The sequence below is a fragment of the Typopeltis vanoorti genome, chromosome 7 (assembly GCF_054136105.1).
Source record: "Typopeltis vanoorti isolate ZY-2024b chromosome 7, IOZ_Tvanoo_1.0, whole genome shotgun sequence".
Classification (NCBI taxonomy): Eukaryota; Metazoa; Arthropoda; class Arachnida; order Uropygi; family Thelyphonidae; genus Typopeltis; species Typopeltis vanoorti.
Window position 1 is genome coordinate 71,591,664 of NC_143555.1, and position 17,684 is coordinate 71,609,347.

Consider the following 17,684-nt stretch of genomic DNA (forward strand, 5'->3'; position numbering starts at 1 on the left):
CAGCCAACTTAGCCCATCACAAGACATTTTTTTATTTGAAAAGTGAATATTTCAGTTTGTTTTTATATTCTTTTATATGATGTATTTTTCATACTTTCATATTTACAGTATGTATATTATTCAAATATAATTGATAAATTTTTTATAATTGAATTTTTTTAATCAACCCAAAAATGAAAAATATTAAGAATAGAAAATATCTGATTAATGGAAAAAAAATTAATGTAAGATGGTATGAGTAGCCACTGAACATTTTATTGTATGTATGTAATTTACAAATTCAACTTACATAAAATTCGAGTTGCATAAAGGTTTACGGAACGCATTACTTACGTAACTCGGAGTGTAACTGTACTTGTTTCTTTCAGGCTGATTCCTAATTCTTCCTTAGTTATTTCCTTTTTGTTAAATGTTTGCCAGTTATCTTTTTTAAAATATTTATCTGTCCACAATTCTGTACAGAAATTCTTATAATTTCAATTCAGTGTTTAATTTGTACTTACTCTGTACTTAATTATGTTCTAAATTACAAACAAATTTGTTCCATGATTCTTTATGTCTTTTTATGACTTCCCTTTTAGCTATGGCTCTTGGTCTTTTATATTCTATCTCATCTTCTAAACTTTTACTGACTAAGTATTCATGATATGCTTCATTTTGAATTTTGATTATTTCTTTGATTGTAATCATTCCATCTCTTCAGTTTTTTCCTTTTATTGAATTTTTTGGTCCTTCCTAAGCTTTCATTTGCTGCTGTATTTAGTACTGTTTTTATATTAAGTTATTCTATTTCTATTTCTTAATTTAGTTTTATTTTATCTAAATACTGCTAATATAACCATTGTTATATTTGTGTCATTTAATAATCTAGTTTTATAAAAAAAATGTTTTCAATTTTCATTTAGTTCTTTTATTTGTAGCTATTCAGGTGGTAATCTTCATTTTATTTTAACGACAAAGTTGTCACTACTTATTTTACATGCTCTGTGAACTGTAACATCTAAAGAGAACTTTGATGTCTTTTCATTTAAAATAAAGTCATCTAATACTGATTTCCATCCTTCTGCTGCCCAAGTATATTTATGTATGTTGTCTTTATGTTAGAGAAAGAATTCATTATTTTAAGGCTATTATAAACTACAAAGTTGATCAATTTTTTACCATACAATAAAAATAATTATGTAATATTAGCAGGAGACTTAAATGCAAGAATTGGAAACATGAAAATTAATAATAATATAGGAATATCCGACCAAATTGTATTCTTATTGGCTTAAACCAAAATTTCAAATGATGGTACAACATGACAGAATTTCATGCTGGCTGGGGCATCGCCTGGTTAAACAAGGCCCCTGTTGTTTTCACCAGGGAACCAGGGCAAACAAGAAAAGTCAACTACTGGAACAGCACCAAAAACTTACCCCAACCCAACATCACCAGAGTTCAAGATCGATACTATCAACATAAGAAGTCTGAATGGCAAAGAAATCGAGCTAGCTGAGGAATTGGATAAGTACCCAGATCGATATAATAGGGGTGACTGAAACAAAAAAAGACAAAACCTGGTGAGATCTTTCTGAGCAATAAATACAAAATGTTATATTCAGGCAATGAAAATCAAGGAAAAGAAGGAGTAGCCATAGTATTCAACACTAAATACGAGGCTAATCTACTTGAATGGAAGGCAGTCTCGAGTAAAGTGATGTGGACAAATATAAGAATGGGGAACTGGACAATGAGACTTATTTGTGCCTATGTTCCCACAGAAGGTACTACTAAGATAGAATTGAAGGAATTTGTTGAGACTCTAGAGAAAGCAACTGACACAATGAAAAAGGAAAAGTTGGTCCTTGTCGGGGATCTAAATAGCAGAGTAGGAAGTGATTGTGAGACATACAAAAATATTTTGGGAAAATTTGGAGGAAAGAGCAAAGCTAATAATAATGGCAAATAGATGTTGGATTTCTGCTCAGGACATGGATTGGTTATTACTAACACAATCTTCCAACATAAAAATATGCACAAATTCACATAGAGACAGCAGATATGAGAGTCCTGAGAAAGATTAGGGGCATGAACAGATGGTATCAATGGCAATATCATATTAAAAACAGGGATATTAGGAAAAAACTGGACATTGTCAGCATACAGGAATGCATTAGCAGAGCTCATCTCAGGTGGTATGGTCACTAAAGCAGAATGGAAGAGGAAAGATTAGCAGCACAAGTGTTCTCTGCCAGGTTGGCAGGAAAAAGATCCAGAGGAAGATCAAGATATAGGTGGATGCAAGGAATAAGAACATGCAAGGAATAAGAAAAGTCTCATTGAGAGGTTTCTTACTGAGTGTTCCTGGTAAGATATATGCAAGTATACTTGAGAAACGGTTGAGAAGGATTGTGGAAGAGAAGCTTGGTGAAGAACAAGCTGGATTCAGGTCAAATACAGGCTGTCAGGATCAGAACAGATAGTTGAGAAATCATGGGAATATAACAAAGATCTGTGTTTAAGTTTTGTAGATCAGGAAAAGGCATATGACAAGATGCCAAGAGAGAAGCTATTCAATACGCTGCAGTTATATGGTGTCAATGGGTCATTATATCAAGCAATACTTTGTCTTTATTTGAGTTCTAAGTCAGCAGTTAGAATTGAAGGAAGTACAGGAAGATGGTTTAATGTTAAAGCTGGTGTCAGACAAGGATGTACATTATCCCCTCTCTTATTCATTATCTATATGGATCACATTATGAAGGAAAGTGGTATTAAACCTGATATCAAAATTGCAGGTGTTAATCTCAGCTCTTTGCTTTATGCGGATGATGCTATACTTCTAAATAAATCCACTACAAGTCTGCAAGATTCCCTGACTAAATTGAATAATGTTGTAATAGATATGGTATGAAGGTCAGCATTAAAAAAAAGACAAAGACAATGAAAATAGGCAGAATCGTTGAAAATATCAACTGCACTGTAATGGAGAACTTATAGAACAAGTAAAACATTTCATCTACTTAGGCATGATTTTTAGTGAAGATGGTAAGTTAAATATGGAAATAGACAACAGAATCAACAAAGCTGGTACTATAGGAAGTGAACTTAATAAATTTATATAGAATAAGAGAGAAATTAGCCAAAACACTAAATTAGCTGCATACAAGACAGTGTTTAAACCAATTTTAACTTACGAATCTGAGAGCTGAGTTAGAAGTAAAACACTTGACCAAAGACAAGAGACCGCAGATATGAGAGTCCTGAGAAAGATTAGGGGCATGAACAGATGACATCAATGGCAATATCATATTAAAAAAGGGGATATTAGGAAAGAACTTGATATTGTCAGCATCCAGGAATGCATTAGCAGAGTTCATCTCAGGTGGTATGGTCACTAATGCAGAATGGAAGAGGAAAGATTAGCAACACAAGTGTTCTTTGCCAGGTTGGCTGCAAAAAGATCCAGAGGAAGATATAGGTGGATTGATATAGTAAAAAGTGCCTTAGAAGACGGAAATATAAGACCTGATAAAACTGCATCACTATCACTTGACTCAAAGCTCACATATGCAGGGAGATCTGCTTCCTCTTGTTCTGGATCACTGTCTGCCCAATCATCAAATTCAGATCCTTCATTATCGAAGTAGGACTGAACTTCGATAATGAAGTTCAGTCCTACTTCATTATCGAAGTTCAGGGGGGGGTTGAGAGATATGGGAGAATTATTGGTGAGGCAAGAGGTACGTGAACTTTTTGAAAAACTCTGGTTTCTTATATTTTTTAAATTATTAAGGGTGGGAAGAGAATACTTTGGGATGGGGTGAACATAGAAATTTTTGGGGAAAGGGAAGGATATTATGGGATAAGATCAGGGGTGGGAGAATGGGGTGCGAGACATTTCGACAGTGCATAGTCTTCAGAGCTCGTGGAGGCTATGTCATGCTGGCTTGGTGTTTCTGTCTTTGGTGTATCTGCATTGTATTTTATTGGTCGGAGTCATGACCTAATTTTTTAATGTTATGGGGATTCCAACTCTTGGAAATTATATAGGGTTGGTGGACGTTTATTGAGTTTTTGTCACATTTCATGGCTATCATTTCCAATATTCTAAGCATTGTTTCATTTTCCTATATGTCTATTATTATGGCCTTGTTGATTTGTTGGGCATGTTTCTGTCCACACCCTTGAACAAAGTAGGTGAATGAAAGAATTTAAACTGAAACAGACAAAAGACCTAAATTCTAATTTGGTGCCATCTAGTGTTGTATAGAAGTTTTTACAGTTGTTGGGTAGATGTTGATCTGAAGATGACTCTCTTCCAAATTTTTGGCATATTAATGCAGCCATACTTGTTGATGTTAGGAGATTGCTTCATAGTCATTGCCAACTATGGTTTTCTTCCATTTAATCCAGTGTAAAAGAGTGCCAAAGCATAATCTGCCAGTCCTCACTTGCCATAATGATGACAGTGAATGTATTTCTTATTTTTCCTCAGATGTATATTAACAGATCATCCTGTCTGTCCACAGTAGGCCAGATTACAATCAAAGACCACTTCACATGTTCCAGGATGTGAGAGAAGATGTAGTATGTCCTTAGGTGGATGGATCAGGGCTGCTAATTTGAAGTGTGGTTTGAGGTCTTTTGTCCTTTACTATTCAAAATGCTTCATTTACTCATTCTGCTTTGTACTGCAACTAGCAATTATGTTGTGAGAATGCTGGTTGGAAACCCAAGGAAATATATTCCTGTTTTTCTATATGATTTATTGTTTTTTTGTGTTGAAATATAATGAAAAAAAAGTAGAATTGGCAAAGACAATATTTTTCAGAATTGTATAACACTACTACATGGAAGCCAGAAGAACATGAAAAAGAAGAAAAAAATATTCCAGAAATACAAATTTTGGAAATTGAACAAGTAATGAAAGATCATCATCATCAAATTCCTGCCATGTACCCTTAAGGGGGTGTACAGGATATGATAGTACTACATGAAAAAAATTACATCATTACTAACTTCCTATTTACAATTTTCCTCCAAATCAGTCTATTACTTGTCAAGACTCCAACATTATCAGATCTTATATTTCTATCATCTAAGGCACTTTGTACCGTATCAATCCAACTATATCTTGGTCTACCTCTGGGTCGTTTTGTGCCAACCTGGCAGAGAACACTTGTTTTGCTAATCTTTCCTTGCCCATTCTGTTTAAGTAACCATACCACCTGATATTAGCTCTGCTAACGCATTCCTGGATGCTAACAATGTCAAGTTCTTTCCTAATATCCTCGTTTTTAATATGATATTGCCATTGATGCCATCTGTTCACGCCTATAATCTTTCTCAGCACTCTGATATCTGCAGTCTCTAGCCTTTGGTCAAGTGTTTTACTTCTGACCCAGTTCTCAGATACACAAGTTAAAATTGGTTTAAACACTGTCTTGTACACAGCTAATATAGTGTTCCGACTAATTTCTCTCTTATTCCATATAAATTTATTCAATTGACTTCCCACCATACCAGCTTAGCTGCTTCTGTTGTCTGTTTCTATATTTAATTTACCATCTTCACTAAAAATAGTGCCCAAGTAGCTGAAATGTTTTACTTGTTCAACAGGTTCCCTGTTCACAACACAGTTGACGTTTTCAACAATTCTACCTATTTTCATTGTCTTTGTCTTTTCAATGCTGACCTTCATACCATATCTATTACAACAGCTATTCAATTTAGTCAGAGAATCTTGCAGACTTGTAGCGGATTTATTTAGAAGTATAACATCATCCGCATAAAGCAAAGAGCTGACATTAACATCTCCAATTTTGATATCATGTTTAATACCACTTTCCTTCATAATGTGATCCATATAGATAACGAATAACAGAGGGGATAATGTACATCCTTGTCTCACACCAGATTTAACATTAAACCATCTTCCTGTACTTCCTTCAATTCTAACTGCTGACTTACAATTCAAATAAAGACAAAGTATTGCTTGATATAATGACCCATTGACACCATATAACTGCAGCGTATTGAATAGCTTCTCTCTTGGCACCTTGTCATATGCCTTTTCCAAATCGACAAAACTTAAATACAGATCTTTGTTATATTCCCATGCTTTCTCGACTATTTGTCGTAAAGTGAAGATCTGATCCTGACAGCCTCTATTTGGCCTGAATCCAGCTTGTTCTTCACCAAGCTTTCCTTCCACAATTCTTCTCAACCGTTTCTCAAGTATACTTGCATAGATCTTGCCAGGAACACTCAGTAGGGAAATACCTCTGTAATTCTCACATTCAGTTTTATTTCCCTTTTTATATATGGGTACTATTAGAGCTCTACTCCATTCATCAGGAATTCGTCCCTCCGTCCAGGCTTTCTGAACTATGCAGTGTAGCCACTGTAAGACTCTTATACCACCATACTTCAGCATTTCTGGCCGAATATCATCTACTCCTGCTGTCTTTCCACATTGCAAGCCTTTGACGGCTTTTTCTACTTCAAGTATGGATATGTATTCCTGACTGCATGCATGGTCAGTGTTTTTTTTTTAATCACTGTGCTGTCATCACTGCTTGTTTCATTTAGCAGTTTTTCAAAGTAATTACTCCATAACTCAAGGATATCTTTTTCTCCTGTTTTCATGTCACCTTTATCATCTCTAACTCCTTTTACAGCACTCTTTCCTCCATTCCTAAGCTTTTTCAACAACCTCAAGAATATTTTGCCACCTTCTTGATATATATTTTCTATATTCTTGCCAAAGTCCTCCAATGACTTTTGTTTAGCTAGTTTTACACAGTGTTTAGCATTCTTGCATTTGTCTCTGTATTCTCTAAGAGCACAAGCTGACTTATTTGACAGGAACTTTTGATATGCTTTCTTCTTTTCCTTCACTGTCTCTTTAACTTCCTGTGTCCGCCAGGGAGTTCTGATTTTTTTTATCCTTACGGACAACCTCACCACATGCCTCTCTGGCAGAATCAATCAATGTTTACTTCAGAGTTTGCCACTGAATCTCCAAGGTTTGATTCCTGTTCTCAAACTCTTTCATTTTTTCTTCAATAATCTTTGTGTATTTTAGTCTACAGTTCACATCTGAGAGCTGCTCAACTTTTATTCGCTTTAAAACTTTCTTACATGTTATTCTTTTCAATATGAAATTCAATTTTATCCTGCTCAAGACTAAATAGTGATCACTTCCAATTTCAAATCCTCTGTACACTCTGGTGTCCTGCACCAGGGAGAAAACATCACTATCAACAATAACATAGTCAATGAGACTTTTCTTATTTCTAGCCTCTTCTCTCCATGTGAATTTGTGCACATTTTTATTGTTGGAACATGGTGTTAGTAATAACCAATCCATGTCCTGAGCAGAAATCCAACAGATATTTGCCATTATTATTAGCTTTGCTCTTTTCTCCAAATTTTCCCAAAATATTTTTGTATGTCTCACAATCATTATTATTATTATTATTATTATTACGGGTATCTCCATGGAGTCAGTAGACTCATCGCGGGAGACCCAAACTAGCAAAACAATATCTGTCATATCTCTTCTTGAATTCATTTACAGATGAAGAGCTCACAACAAAGTCAGGCAATGAATTCCACTCATTCACCACCCTCCAGGCAAAAAACCTTGTTCTGACACCTTTGTTAACCACACTCTTCTTTAATTTCCAGAGATGACCTCTTGTTCTTCCATCACTATCACACAGCTGAAACATTTCCCCTGCATCAATCCTATAAAAACCTTTTAGTAATTTGAATGTTTCTATCATATCCCCTCTTCTTCGCCTATCAGCCAATCTCTGCAATCCACAAGCTCTCAATCTATCAATGTAGGGAGCATTTTTTATATCACTCACCAACTTGGTCACTCTTCTCTGAACCCTCTCCACAGCCTCCTCATCTCCAAGGAATCCAGGTGACCAGACCTGAGCACAGTAATCCAAATGTGGAAGTATCAATGCTTTATAAAGGGGAATAATAACCTCTTTATCTCTGGATGTCAGTGTGTTCCTCAACAACCAAGTAATCCTATGTGCAATCTTGGACACCTTAGCAATGTGTCCTCTGAACTTCATCTCCTTATCTACCAATACCCCTAAGTCCCTAGCCTCATCAATCTCTTGGAGTACCTTTCCATCTATGTAGTACACAGCTGGTAATCTTTTAATCCCAAAATGCAAGACTTTACACTTTTACACATTGAACTGACATCCATTTTCTTTTGCCCATTTTACCAGCTTATTTAAATCCTCCTGCAAACTTTCAACATCAGCTTGATTTTTTATTGCACTACACAACTTTGCATCATCAGCAAACAACTGAATATCTCCCTTTAAGCCGTTTCCTATATCATTTATATACAAATTAAACAACATTGGCCCAAGCACAGAGCCCTGAGGCACACCACTGGTCACCTGCCTCATTCTGGACTCGGCTCCTCCATACACCACCTTATGGTATCTCTCCCTGAGCCATTCTCCTATCCATATCACCAATTTAATATCCATTCCCATCTGCTCCAATTTGCGTAACAGTGTTCTATGGGGTATCCTGTCAAAAGCCTTAGCAAAATCCAGAAGTACCACTGTGTAGCCAGTTCCTTTGTCCAACTCTGATGTTATTCTATTATGGATAGTTAATAGATTGCTAAGGCAGGATCTACCTTTAACAAAACCATGTTGGCCTCTATAGAGTATCATATCCTGATCCACCCATTCTTGAATTTTGTCTTTAACCAACTTTTCCAATACTTTTACCACTACTCCTGAGATGGTGATTGGTCTGTAATTCAATACTGCAGTTTTAGAGCCACCCTTATGCAAAGGAACCACTTTGCCTAACTTCCACTCCCTAGGGACCATACCAGAGTTCAAACTTAAATTAAATATCCAGGTAAGAGGGGTTGACAATTCATTTGCACATTCACGCAACACCCGAGCTGATATTCCATCTAAGCCTACCGCAGTGTTTGCATTTAAGTTTCGCAATATATTTAATACCGCTGATTCTTTAGCTTCAATTCTCACATTAGGTATTGCTATAGGTATAGAGATATCCTCACTTGGGTGATAGACTTTTGAGAAGTGATCACTCAGTAACTCGACTATTACATCTGATTTTGTCACCTCAATACCATCAGCACCCACTAAGGTTATCCTTCCGAAGTCATTCTTCCTCTTACTTGCCACATAGCGGAAAAACTCTTTGGGATTACCCTTGATCTCTTTGGCTAAGGTCTTCTCATAATCTGATTTAGCTTTTCTTACTATGCTGGTAACCTTCCTAGCTTGAGCCTTGTACTGCTCATGGGTGTCCTGATCGCCCTTCTCCTTGTAAATTCTCCATAACATTTTCTTTTTTTGTAGTTCAAGCTTGATACTACTGCTCATCCATCTAATGCCTGCCTTGTTTAACCTCCTGACCATGGGGACACAATCTGATATTGCTTTCCTCAGATACCCACTGATTTTATCCCAAGCACTGCTAACATCTTTCCCTTGCAATATGTTCTGCCATGGGATGGCTGCAAGCTCACTCCGAAGCTTGTTATAATTGCCTAACCTGTAGTTTCGTACATACCCCTTCTTAATAGAAAAATTCACAGATTTTGCAACCTCCCAAGTCAATACCACATGATCGCTTTCACCAACTGGAGGTAACGAGGTCACCTTACTTATGCACATAACCTCTGAACCAATAACCAGGTCCAACACTCTCACACCACGTGTCCCTTCAGTTACGTGCTGTTTCAAGTAATTATCTCGTAGAAGATGTATGAACTCCATTTCCTTTTTGCTACGTGATATTTCCTCCTTCCAATTGATATCACCATAATTAAAATCCCCCATAATAATCACTAAGCCTTCACTCATTGCACTAAGTTGCTGATGCATGAATTCAATATCTCCCCCTGTACTCCCTGGCCTATAGCAGCATCCAACTGTATATTTGGTTGCGTTGGTCACTATTTCGCACCAGACTGCCTCAAATGAACTCTCATTCACATGTCTATCATCATGATATACTACTTTCTTTGGCTGCAACACATCAGCTATCATCAACAGTACTCCTCCTCCTGTTCTATCTTCTCTATCCTCCCTGAAAATACTGTACCCATCACATTCAATTCCAGTGACCACATCTTCTGCTGACAGCCAAGTTTCACTAATGCCTACAACTTTTGGTGAGATTTCACTGACTAATGCCAAAAATTCTTCTCTCTTATTTCTAATGCTTCTAGCATTGGTATACAAAAATTGCAGATTCCCTCTAGATCTTGTACCGGCTTTAGAACTGATATATAAGTCACTAACTACCGTAGTCCTATGCCGATTTTTCCCCCTCTCTTCTGCAATTTATTCTGCCTATAAGGATCAATAAATACACAATCAGTGCTAAAGTTTCTCTCTCTTACACTCAACCTTTTCAATATTGGTTTCCCTGCCCAATAACTTCAACCTGTTCAGAAAACAATAACTTCTTCAATCTCTTATGTCCTTCCATGTTAAGATGCAGTCCATCTCTAGCATACAACTGCCTTTTTCCTTCAAACACACTCCAAACATCAACAAACTCCAGACCTCTTTTTCTGCACATTCTTGCAATCATATCATTCATTATCATTGCTCGTCTACTTAACTCGTAATTGTCAAAACGAGGCAGCACACACACTATTCTCCCATTGACACTTTTCCTCTTCACAATATCTAATAATGTTCTTAAATCTTTTCCTACCCGATTTATACTACCTCTCAGGTCATTCGTACCCACCATAACTATCATCTTGTCTGTTTCATGCCCTCTCTTTATTGCTAAAGCCACTCTTTCTATTGTACCATCAGCCAAGCACTCCTCATGCATACCACTCTCCATACCCTTAATCATAGAATCACCATATATTTTACCACTATTAACTTCATTCAAGTTCACACTCATGGACTCATTCTCTACACTATTCAGCATGACTCTCCCAGCTTCATTACTCAACTCTCTATTACTTACCCCCCCACTCTCACTACATCTCATTTCTTCTTGGCCACTTGTGGTTTTATTATGTTGACTCCCAATCACTCCCATACTATTTATTACTGAATCATTCACCAAAGACTCACCCATATGTAATCCTGTTCTAGTTACTTCAGCTAAAGTAATCTCTATAGTCCTAATTTCTCTGTTTAACACATTAAACTCAGCTTTAACTTCCAGTATCTCCTTACCGATCACTTCCACTTCCTCATGAAGAAGATGAAGGTCATTTTTCATTTTCATAAACTCCCGCCGAAGTTCTTCCGCTACGGTCCCGATGTCAGCTTCCATTCCTAAACGCTCCAGCCTATCCCGACACTTCTCACATACGTCGACATTTTCTTTCTTTTCATTTTGCCAGACTGACCACAGATCCTTCACATTTTTCGGTGCATACATGTAGCAGTTTCCGCAACGCATCCATTGCGAAAAATCTAACGCTGAGCCAGCCTTTCGTGTAATAGTAGAAGTCCTGCGCGCCGCTGACGTACGTTTCTTGTTGGACGCCATCTTTACACGTTGATATAGTGAAACAAACGGCAGTGAAAACACAATATATACAACACAGTTCTAAACAATAATACCACTGAAGGACACTTGTTTCTAACCGATGCACAATTTTAGCACAATTTGTGACAAAAAGCCACACTATATTTAACTTTAAAAACACGTTTTCTAGACTAGCTTAACTCGACTGCCACATTTACCAAGGACCAAAAAAAAGATCTAACTATGACATATGGATCAGGGACATGTCCAATAACCAAACAAATACTGGACAGAACAAGGAAAACTGAGTGCAGAATGGAGAGAACCATGCTAAACATTAAGCATCAAACCAAATTAGGAATGAAGATAAAATCAAGATGGAGATGGGCAGGACATATTGCACAGATGAACAGTGATAGATGGACAAAGAAAATATCCCAGTGGCATCCATATGATAAAAGATGAACGTCTGGATGACCAGAGAGAAAATGGAAGGATGAACTAGTGGAGATGGCCGGAGAACACTGACATCAGAAAGTCTTCAACAGAGAAAGATGGAGACAAATAAAGAAGCCTATAAATGGTTATACAAAGGGCAAGTAGAAGCCCATGATGGTTATGTATGCACTGCTGTTTCAGAGACAATCATGGGTTGCTCAGAAACTTTTAAATAACTGATTGATAGGTTTGTTTTCTTTTTTTATTATAAATATGTTTAGAATCTATTGTAAGAATCAGAGTTATGAGTGACATGTCTAGTGTGTAAGTGATGACTGAGATAAAAGTTTTTTTACTTTTTTTTTTTTTTTGAAGGGTTGCAGGCTGTATCTGTTTGGAAATACTTCTTGCAGTAGGCTGTTACAGAGGAGAGAGAGAGAGGTAGCTGGATAAAAGAGGAAGAGGAAAAGTAGGTTCAGTGCAACAGAAAGTGGAGGAATAATGGTTGCCAGTTCAGCTGAACAATGACCATTGAAGTACCAGTAGAATAGAACCTGGAATCAAAGCAATGAATCTCTATGTGAGACAGAGTTAGAAGTGAATCTGTAAGAAAAGGATCAACTGTGAGCCAAATTTCTATCCTCTGGACAGGAGAAGTTTTAGGTGCTCCACCCCAAACATGTGAGCAGTATTCTAAGCACAGGTAGATCTGGGATCTGTATATAGTTAAGAGTTGGCTGGATGTAAAATAGTATCTTGAATGAAAGAGAGAATGACTAGTCCAAGCAGAGAGTTCTGATCTTGTCTGGTGATTTGTGTATTACTGAGGATAAGGGAATATGAGCTGAGATTTCTTTTGAGAGAGAAGTGACAAACTGAATTTGGTGTCAATGAACATGACCAGATTATTCTCACCTAGTTGAAGGACAGTATTAAGATCAATGTTTAAGGTACTAGTTGTAGATGATGTTGATCTTGAGATATGAGCACACTGCATGGTTAGTCAAATGAGTAGGATGAATGGAGAGTACTGTCATCTGCAAAACTGTGGATAGGATTAGTGGTGATTGAGAGTAATTCATTTACGTAAATGAGAAAGAGGGAAGGTGATAGGACACAGTTCTGTAGTACTCTTGCATTGGTGGTGAAGCTTGAAGAAGAAACCATCAGCCATGATATGCAATGATTGACCAGAGAGGAAGCTGGGAACACAATTACAGAGGATGGTAGGTAGACCAAATTCTGTGTACTAAGTTGGAAATCTATTATCGTAAAATATAACATTTTAACTATGCATTTAAGCAATGAGTAAGTTAGAGGCTTAATGGAGTAAAACACACTAGGAAAGAATTAAAACTAATATTTAATTCTTCCAATTTGAATGCATTATAAAAAATTATATAAAAATATTTTTGAAACAATCTTACCTGCCAAGATTTTGGAATTGGTATTTCAGCAATCTAGCAACATTATCAGTGATATTACGAACTTCCAATGAAGAAGCACTTAAATAAAAATAAATATATATATATATAATTGTGAAAAATGTTAAGATTAAAAACGTATTGTTAAATTTATAGTACTTTATATTACCTCAAACTTCTGACTACTGATGATGTTAAGCTTAATACTAGATCTGATACCATGCTCGAGTTAGTACTGTAGTAGAAAGAATGATTGCTACTATCTTTATATTTCAGAATTTGAAACAATTTATAGCCACTTATAATATATGGTTATTCATGTTTTAATATGATCTCTTTTTAAACTTCATACTGCAAAGTCAGGAGATAGCTGCTTTATAGATTAAATGTTATTTAATTTAATAATTAATAGAAGTTACTAATTCCTCAATGTTTTGCCTATATATCAAAGTTGTTATCAAAGAATATACACGTATTCAGATAAGTCGCTGTTAATACACAGTAATGATAAAGTAACAGTATTCAAATTTTTATTAACTATTACAAGGTCTGATAAGTAGCATAAAAAATAAAATAAAAAAAACAGTACACAATAAGATGTTAAAATTTTAGCAAGTTATGAGGAAAAGAAAATTTTTGACTCATCACTTAATTATTTGGCTTTCAAAAATAGCGGTTTATCTCTTTAGTTTCTACATTGAATGCTGCATACCAATTAATATTAAAGCGATGTGCTGTTCTTTTGTTAATTTTTTTTTTTTACAAAATGCCATCCTTATAAAATTTAAGAAATTTTATAAAGACAGAGTATTCAACATTTAAAAATGTCATATCACAACCACCACAGAAAAACTGTATGATTTATTATTACAACGGACCTTCCAACAGAAAACAACCTTCTGGACAGTAACAAAAGAAACTCTATAAATAAACTTAAAAAAAAAAAAAAGCTAAACCTATATTTATATTTTTATAGTAAATGAAACCTATACCATAACAATAGCCTATAGCCTGAAATCAAATAAATCAATGCCTGATAAACTCAATGTATAGGATGGCTTGTATACATTAACATTCATACTCTAACTTCTTTTTTCCGTTCATTTCTTTCACATCCTTTTCCTAATTTTTAATATTCTTATTTTTCATTTTATTTACAATATAGATATTCACACACACACACACACAACAAATGAAATGAAGGGAAAAAGTCAGATAACTGGAAGGAGACTTCCACATAACTTTTAAGGAATGTAGAGAACTGACTGGGCTTCTGACCTTATGTTCAATCATCTTCCTGTAGCGCATTCCATTAGTACATACCCAATGGATACTGAACAAACAAGTTTTGGTTAGCAATTTGAGAGTTAGATGACCAAACTCTATTCTGAACTGGTTTAAACCAGAAATAAAAATGGTGGTACAACATGTTGATATTTCATGCCAGATGGGGTGTCATTGGTTTAATAAGGCCTTAGCTACTTTTTATCAGGAAACAAGCACGCACAGTGGTGAATCATCTAATGGGACAAATACCTCAGAAAAAGTGAAGAGACAGGCACCAGCAACATAAAAAATATCAACAGAAAGGAAATTGAACTACAGAGAGAAATACCGTATGGGCATAATTGGTGCTAATGAGACAAAAAAAAAAAAAAAAGACTAAAACAGGTGAAATATATTCAGACAACAGTGACCAAGGAAAGGAAGAGTAATGACAGCAATATAAAACAATATGAAGATAAACTTCTTGACTGGCAGACAATTTCAAGTGCAATTATGTCAGCAAATTTCACACTGGGGAATTGGACGATGAAACATATTTCTGCTTATGGTCTCATAGAAGGTTCTACTAAGGAAGGAATGGAGGAATCTATCAAATCATTAGAAAAAACAGCTCACATAAAGAAAACAGAAAGTTAGTCCTTGTTGGACTAAACAGTAAGGGAGGTAATGAATCCCAGAATATATAAACATTTTGGAAAAACCTGCAGGAAAATGCAGAACTAATAATGGAAAAGTACCTGCTGGATTTATGTTCTGGACATAGATTAGTCATCACTAATACCCTGTGTCAATATAAAAATTGTGTGCACAGATTCACATGGAGAGAAGACAGGAAAAAAATAAGTCTTATTGACTAAGTCATTGTTGATAGCAATATCTTTAAGGTGATTCAGGATACAAGAGTATACAAGGAATCTGAAACTGGAAGTGATCATCACTTAGTTTTAAGCAGAATAAGAATAAATATATCAAAAAGAAAAATATGTAATAATATGTCAGCAGCTTTTAGGGGTGAACAATTGTAAACTGAACTTTATAAAATGAAAGTTTGAAAACAAGAATCTTGGAGTTTCAGTTGCAAATTCTGAAGAAAACGGATTGATTCAGCTAAGGAGGTATGTGGTGAAGTTCTTTGTAAGGACAGACTTAAAAAGACAGTTGTTAAAAAGAAGTTTATCCAAAGTTCCTAGCAATGAAGTTAGCAAATGACCAAAGAAAGAGTACAGAGAAAAATGTAAGAAAGCAAAGAAGTGTGTAAAATTTGTGGGAAGACTTTGGTAAAAATATGGAAGCCAAATATCATGAAGGTGTCAAAATATTTTGGAAGCCATTGAAAAAGCTTCAAAATGGAGGAAAGAGTACTGCAAAAGAAATCAGAGATGATAAAGGTAATGACATTCTTGATGTCTGGAGTAATTAATTTGAAAGACTGCTAAATACAGTGCTTTTTTTTTTTGTTTTGTAAAAAAATAGATACCAGTACTCATTCCATGCTAAGCAGGAAAATCAAAAGGATATGATAAGAAAAAAAGTAAAATAATAATAATAATAATTGCTGATATTGTTACTTCAGAGTGTGATGATCTTCTTTGGAATAAGAACAAATTAAGTATACAATACATGGTTTCTTATATTCATTATATTATACATATTTATTATACATTTATTATATTATATTTCTAGTAGCAAGGCTTATACGTTGGTCATACATAACTGGTAATTAGCTTACGGAATTAACAACGCATATAAAGTATATTAATTAAAGGCAACTTTAATGATAACTTCTATATTTCGGCAACGTCACGTTGCCATCTTCAGGAACATAAAGATATGGTATATGCACACAGGCACTAACAAAAGCAAATGAGGAAGAAAGCAAGAAACTAATATTGTTCCTAAAGTCCTAATGGTGCCCTCTTAATCCTAATCGGGCTAATTTGGTTGTCTTGGCCATTGGGCTGAAGTTCTCATAATGTAAGTCTCCCAAATTTGGGGTAGTTTCATGCACCCAAATTTGTTGAGATTTGGAATGTTTTTTAAAGCTGCTAATGATTCCTTGAATAATCTTTCGTACTTAAACTGGCTGCGATGTATTATTTTGGTTTTCTTCCAACGAATTCTATGGTGGGTATCTAAGGCATGGTCTTCTAGCCCAGAGCGGCTGTACTGGTGAAACCGGATGTAGTCTTTGTGTTCTGAAATCCTGATATTTGCTGTCCTGCCTGTTTGGCCAAAGTAGGACAATTTGCAGCTGCAAGGGACCTGGTATTCACCAGGTAGGTCTAGGGGAAGTGGTTGGTCTTTGGTAGAGCAGATAAGGGATGCCAACCTTTTATATGATCTGTAACAAGAAGTAAGGTCATATTTTTTGAGGATATTGGTTATTTTCTCAGAGGTACTCTGGATGTAGGGGAGGTGAGAGATTTGGTGTAATCTTTATTGTGGAGGGGAGTTGTGGTTTACTGGTTTTAGTATTTTTTGGATTTTTTGGGGGTTATAGCCATTGGCTAAGAAAGTGTTGAGGATGTAGTTTAGTTCAGCGGTTAGGGCCTTGTCATCTGAGCAGATTAATTTTGCCCTGTTATATAGTGTTTTTATAACCCCATACTGTTGTGAGGGGGGGATTGCTGGTGAATGCACCCCCTACTGTCTACTGTCTAGCCCCATCCATTCGAATTTCATTACCAGCTTGTCATGTGGCAATTTATCAAACACCTTTGAAAAATCTAAACATACCATTGTATATACATCCCTCATATCCAATGCATTTGTTACCTTGTTATAATAAGTAATCAGACTGGTAAAACATGATCTTTCTTTAACAAACCCATGTTGACCATCAAAGGGTAAATTCCTACTGTCAACCCAATTCTGATTCTTGGTCCTAACTAACCTCTCTAGCAGAGAGAGAGATATACAAGTCCTACAGCCTTAATTAATAAGGCTGTAGGACTTGTATATTTTCACCACATATTTCGAGGGACTGTTCCGGGGAGTTAACAACAGCTTTTA

General features: G+C 35.7%; 1 protein-coding gene across 1 annotated transcript in view; it reads right to left on the reverse strand.

Annotated features, from left to right (window-relative positions):
* The window catches only part of LOC150104772 (protein inturned-like), a 369,111-nt gene that overhangs the window by 269,509 nt on the left and 81,918 nt on the right, over positions 1–17,684 (reverse strand). The window contains exon 8 of the mRNA XM_090395627.1: positions 13,389–13,466. Coding sequence (XP_090251753.1) covers positions 13,389–13,466 — 78 coding nt within the window. The remainder of the gene's footprint in view (positions 1–13,388; positions 13,467–17,684) is intronic.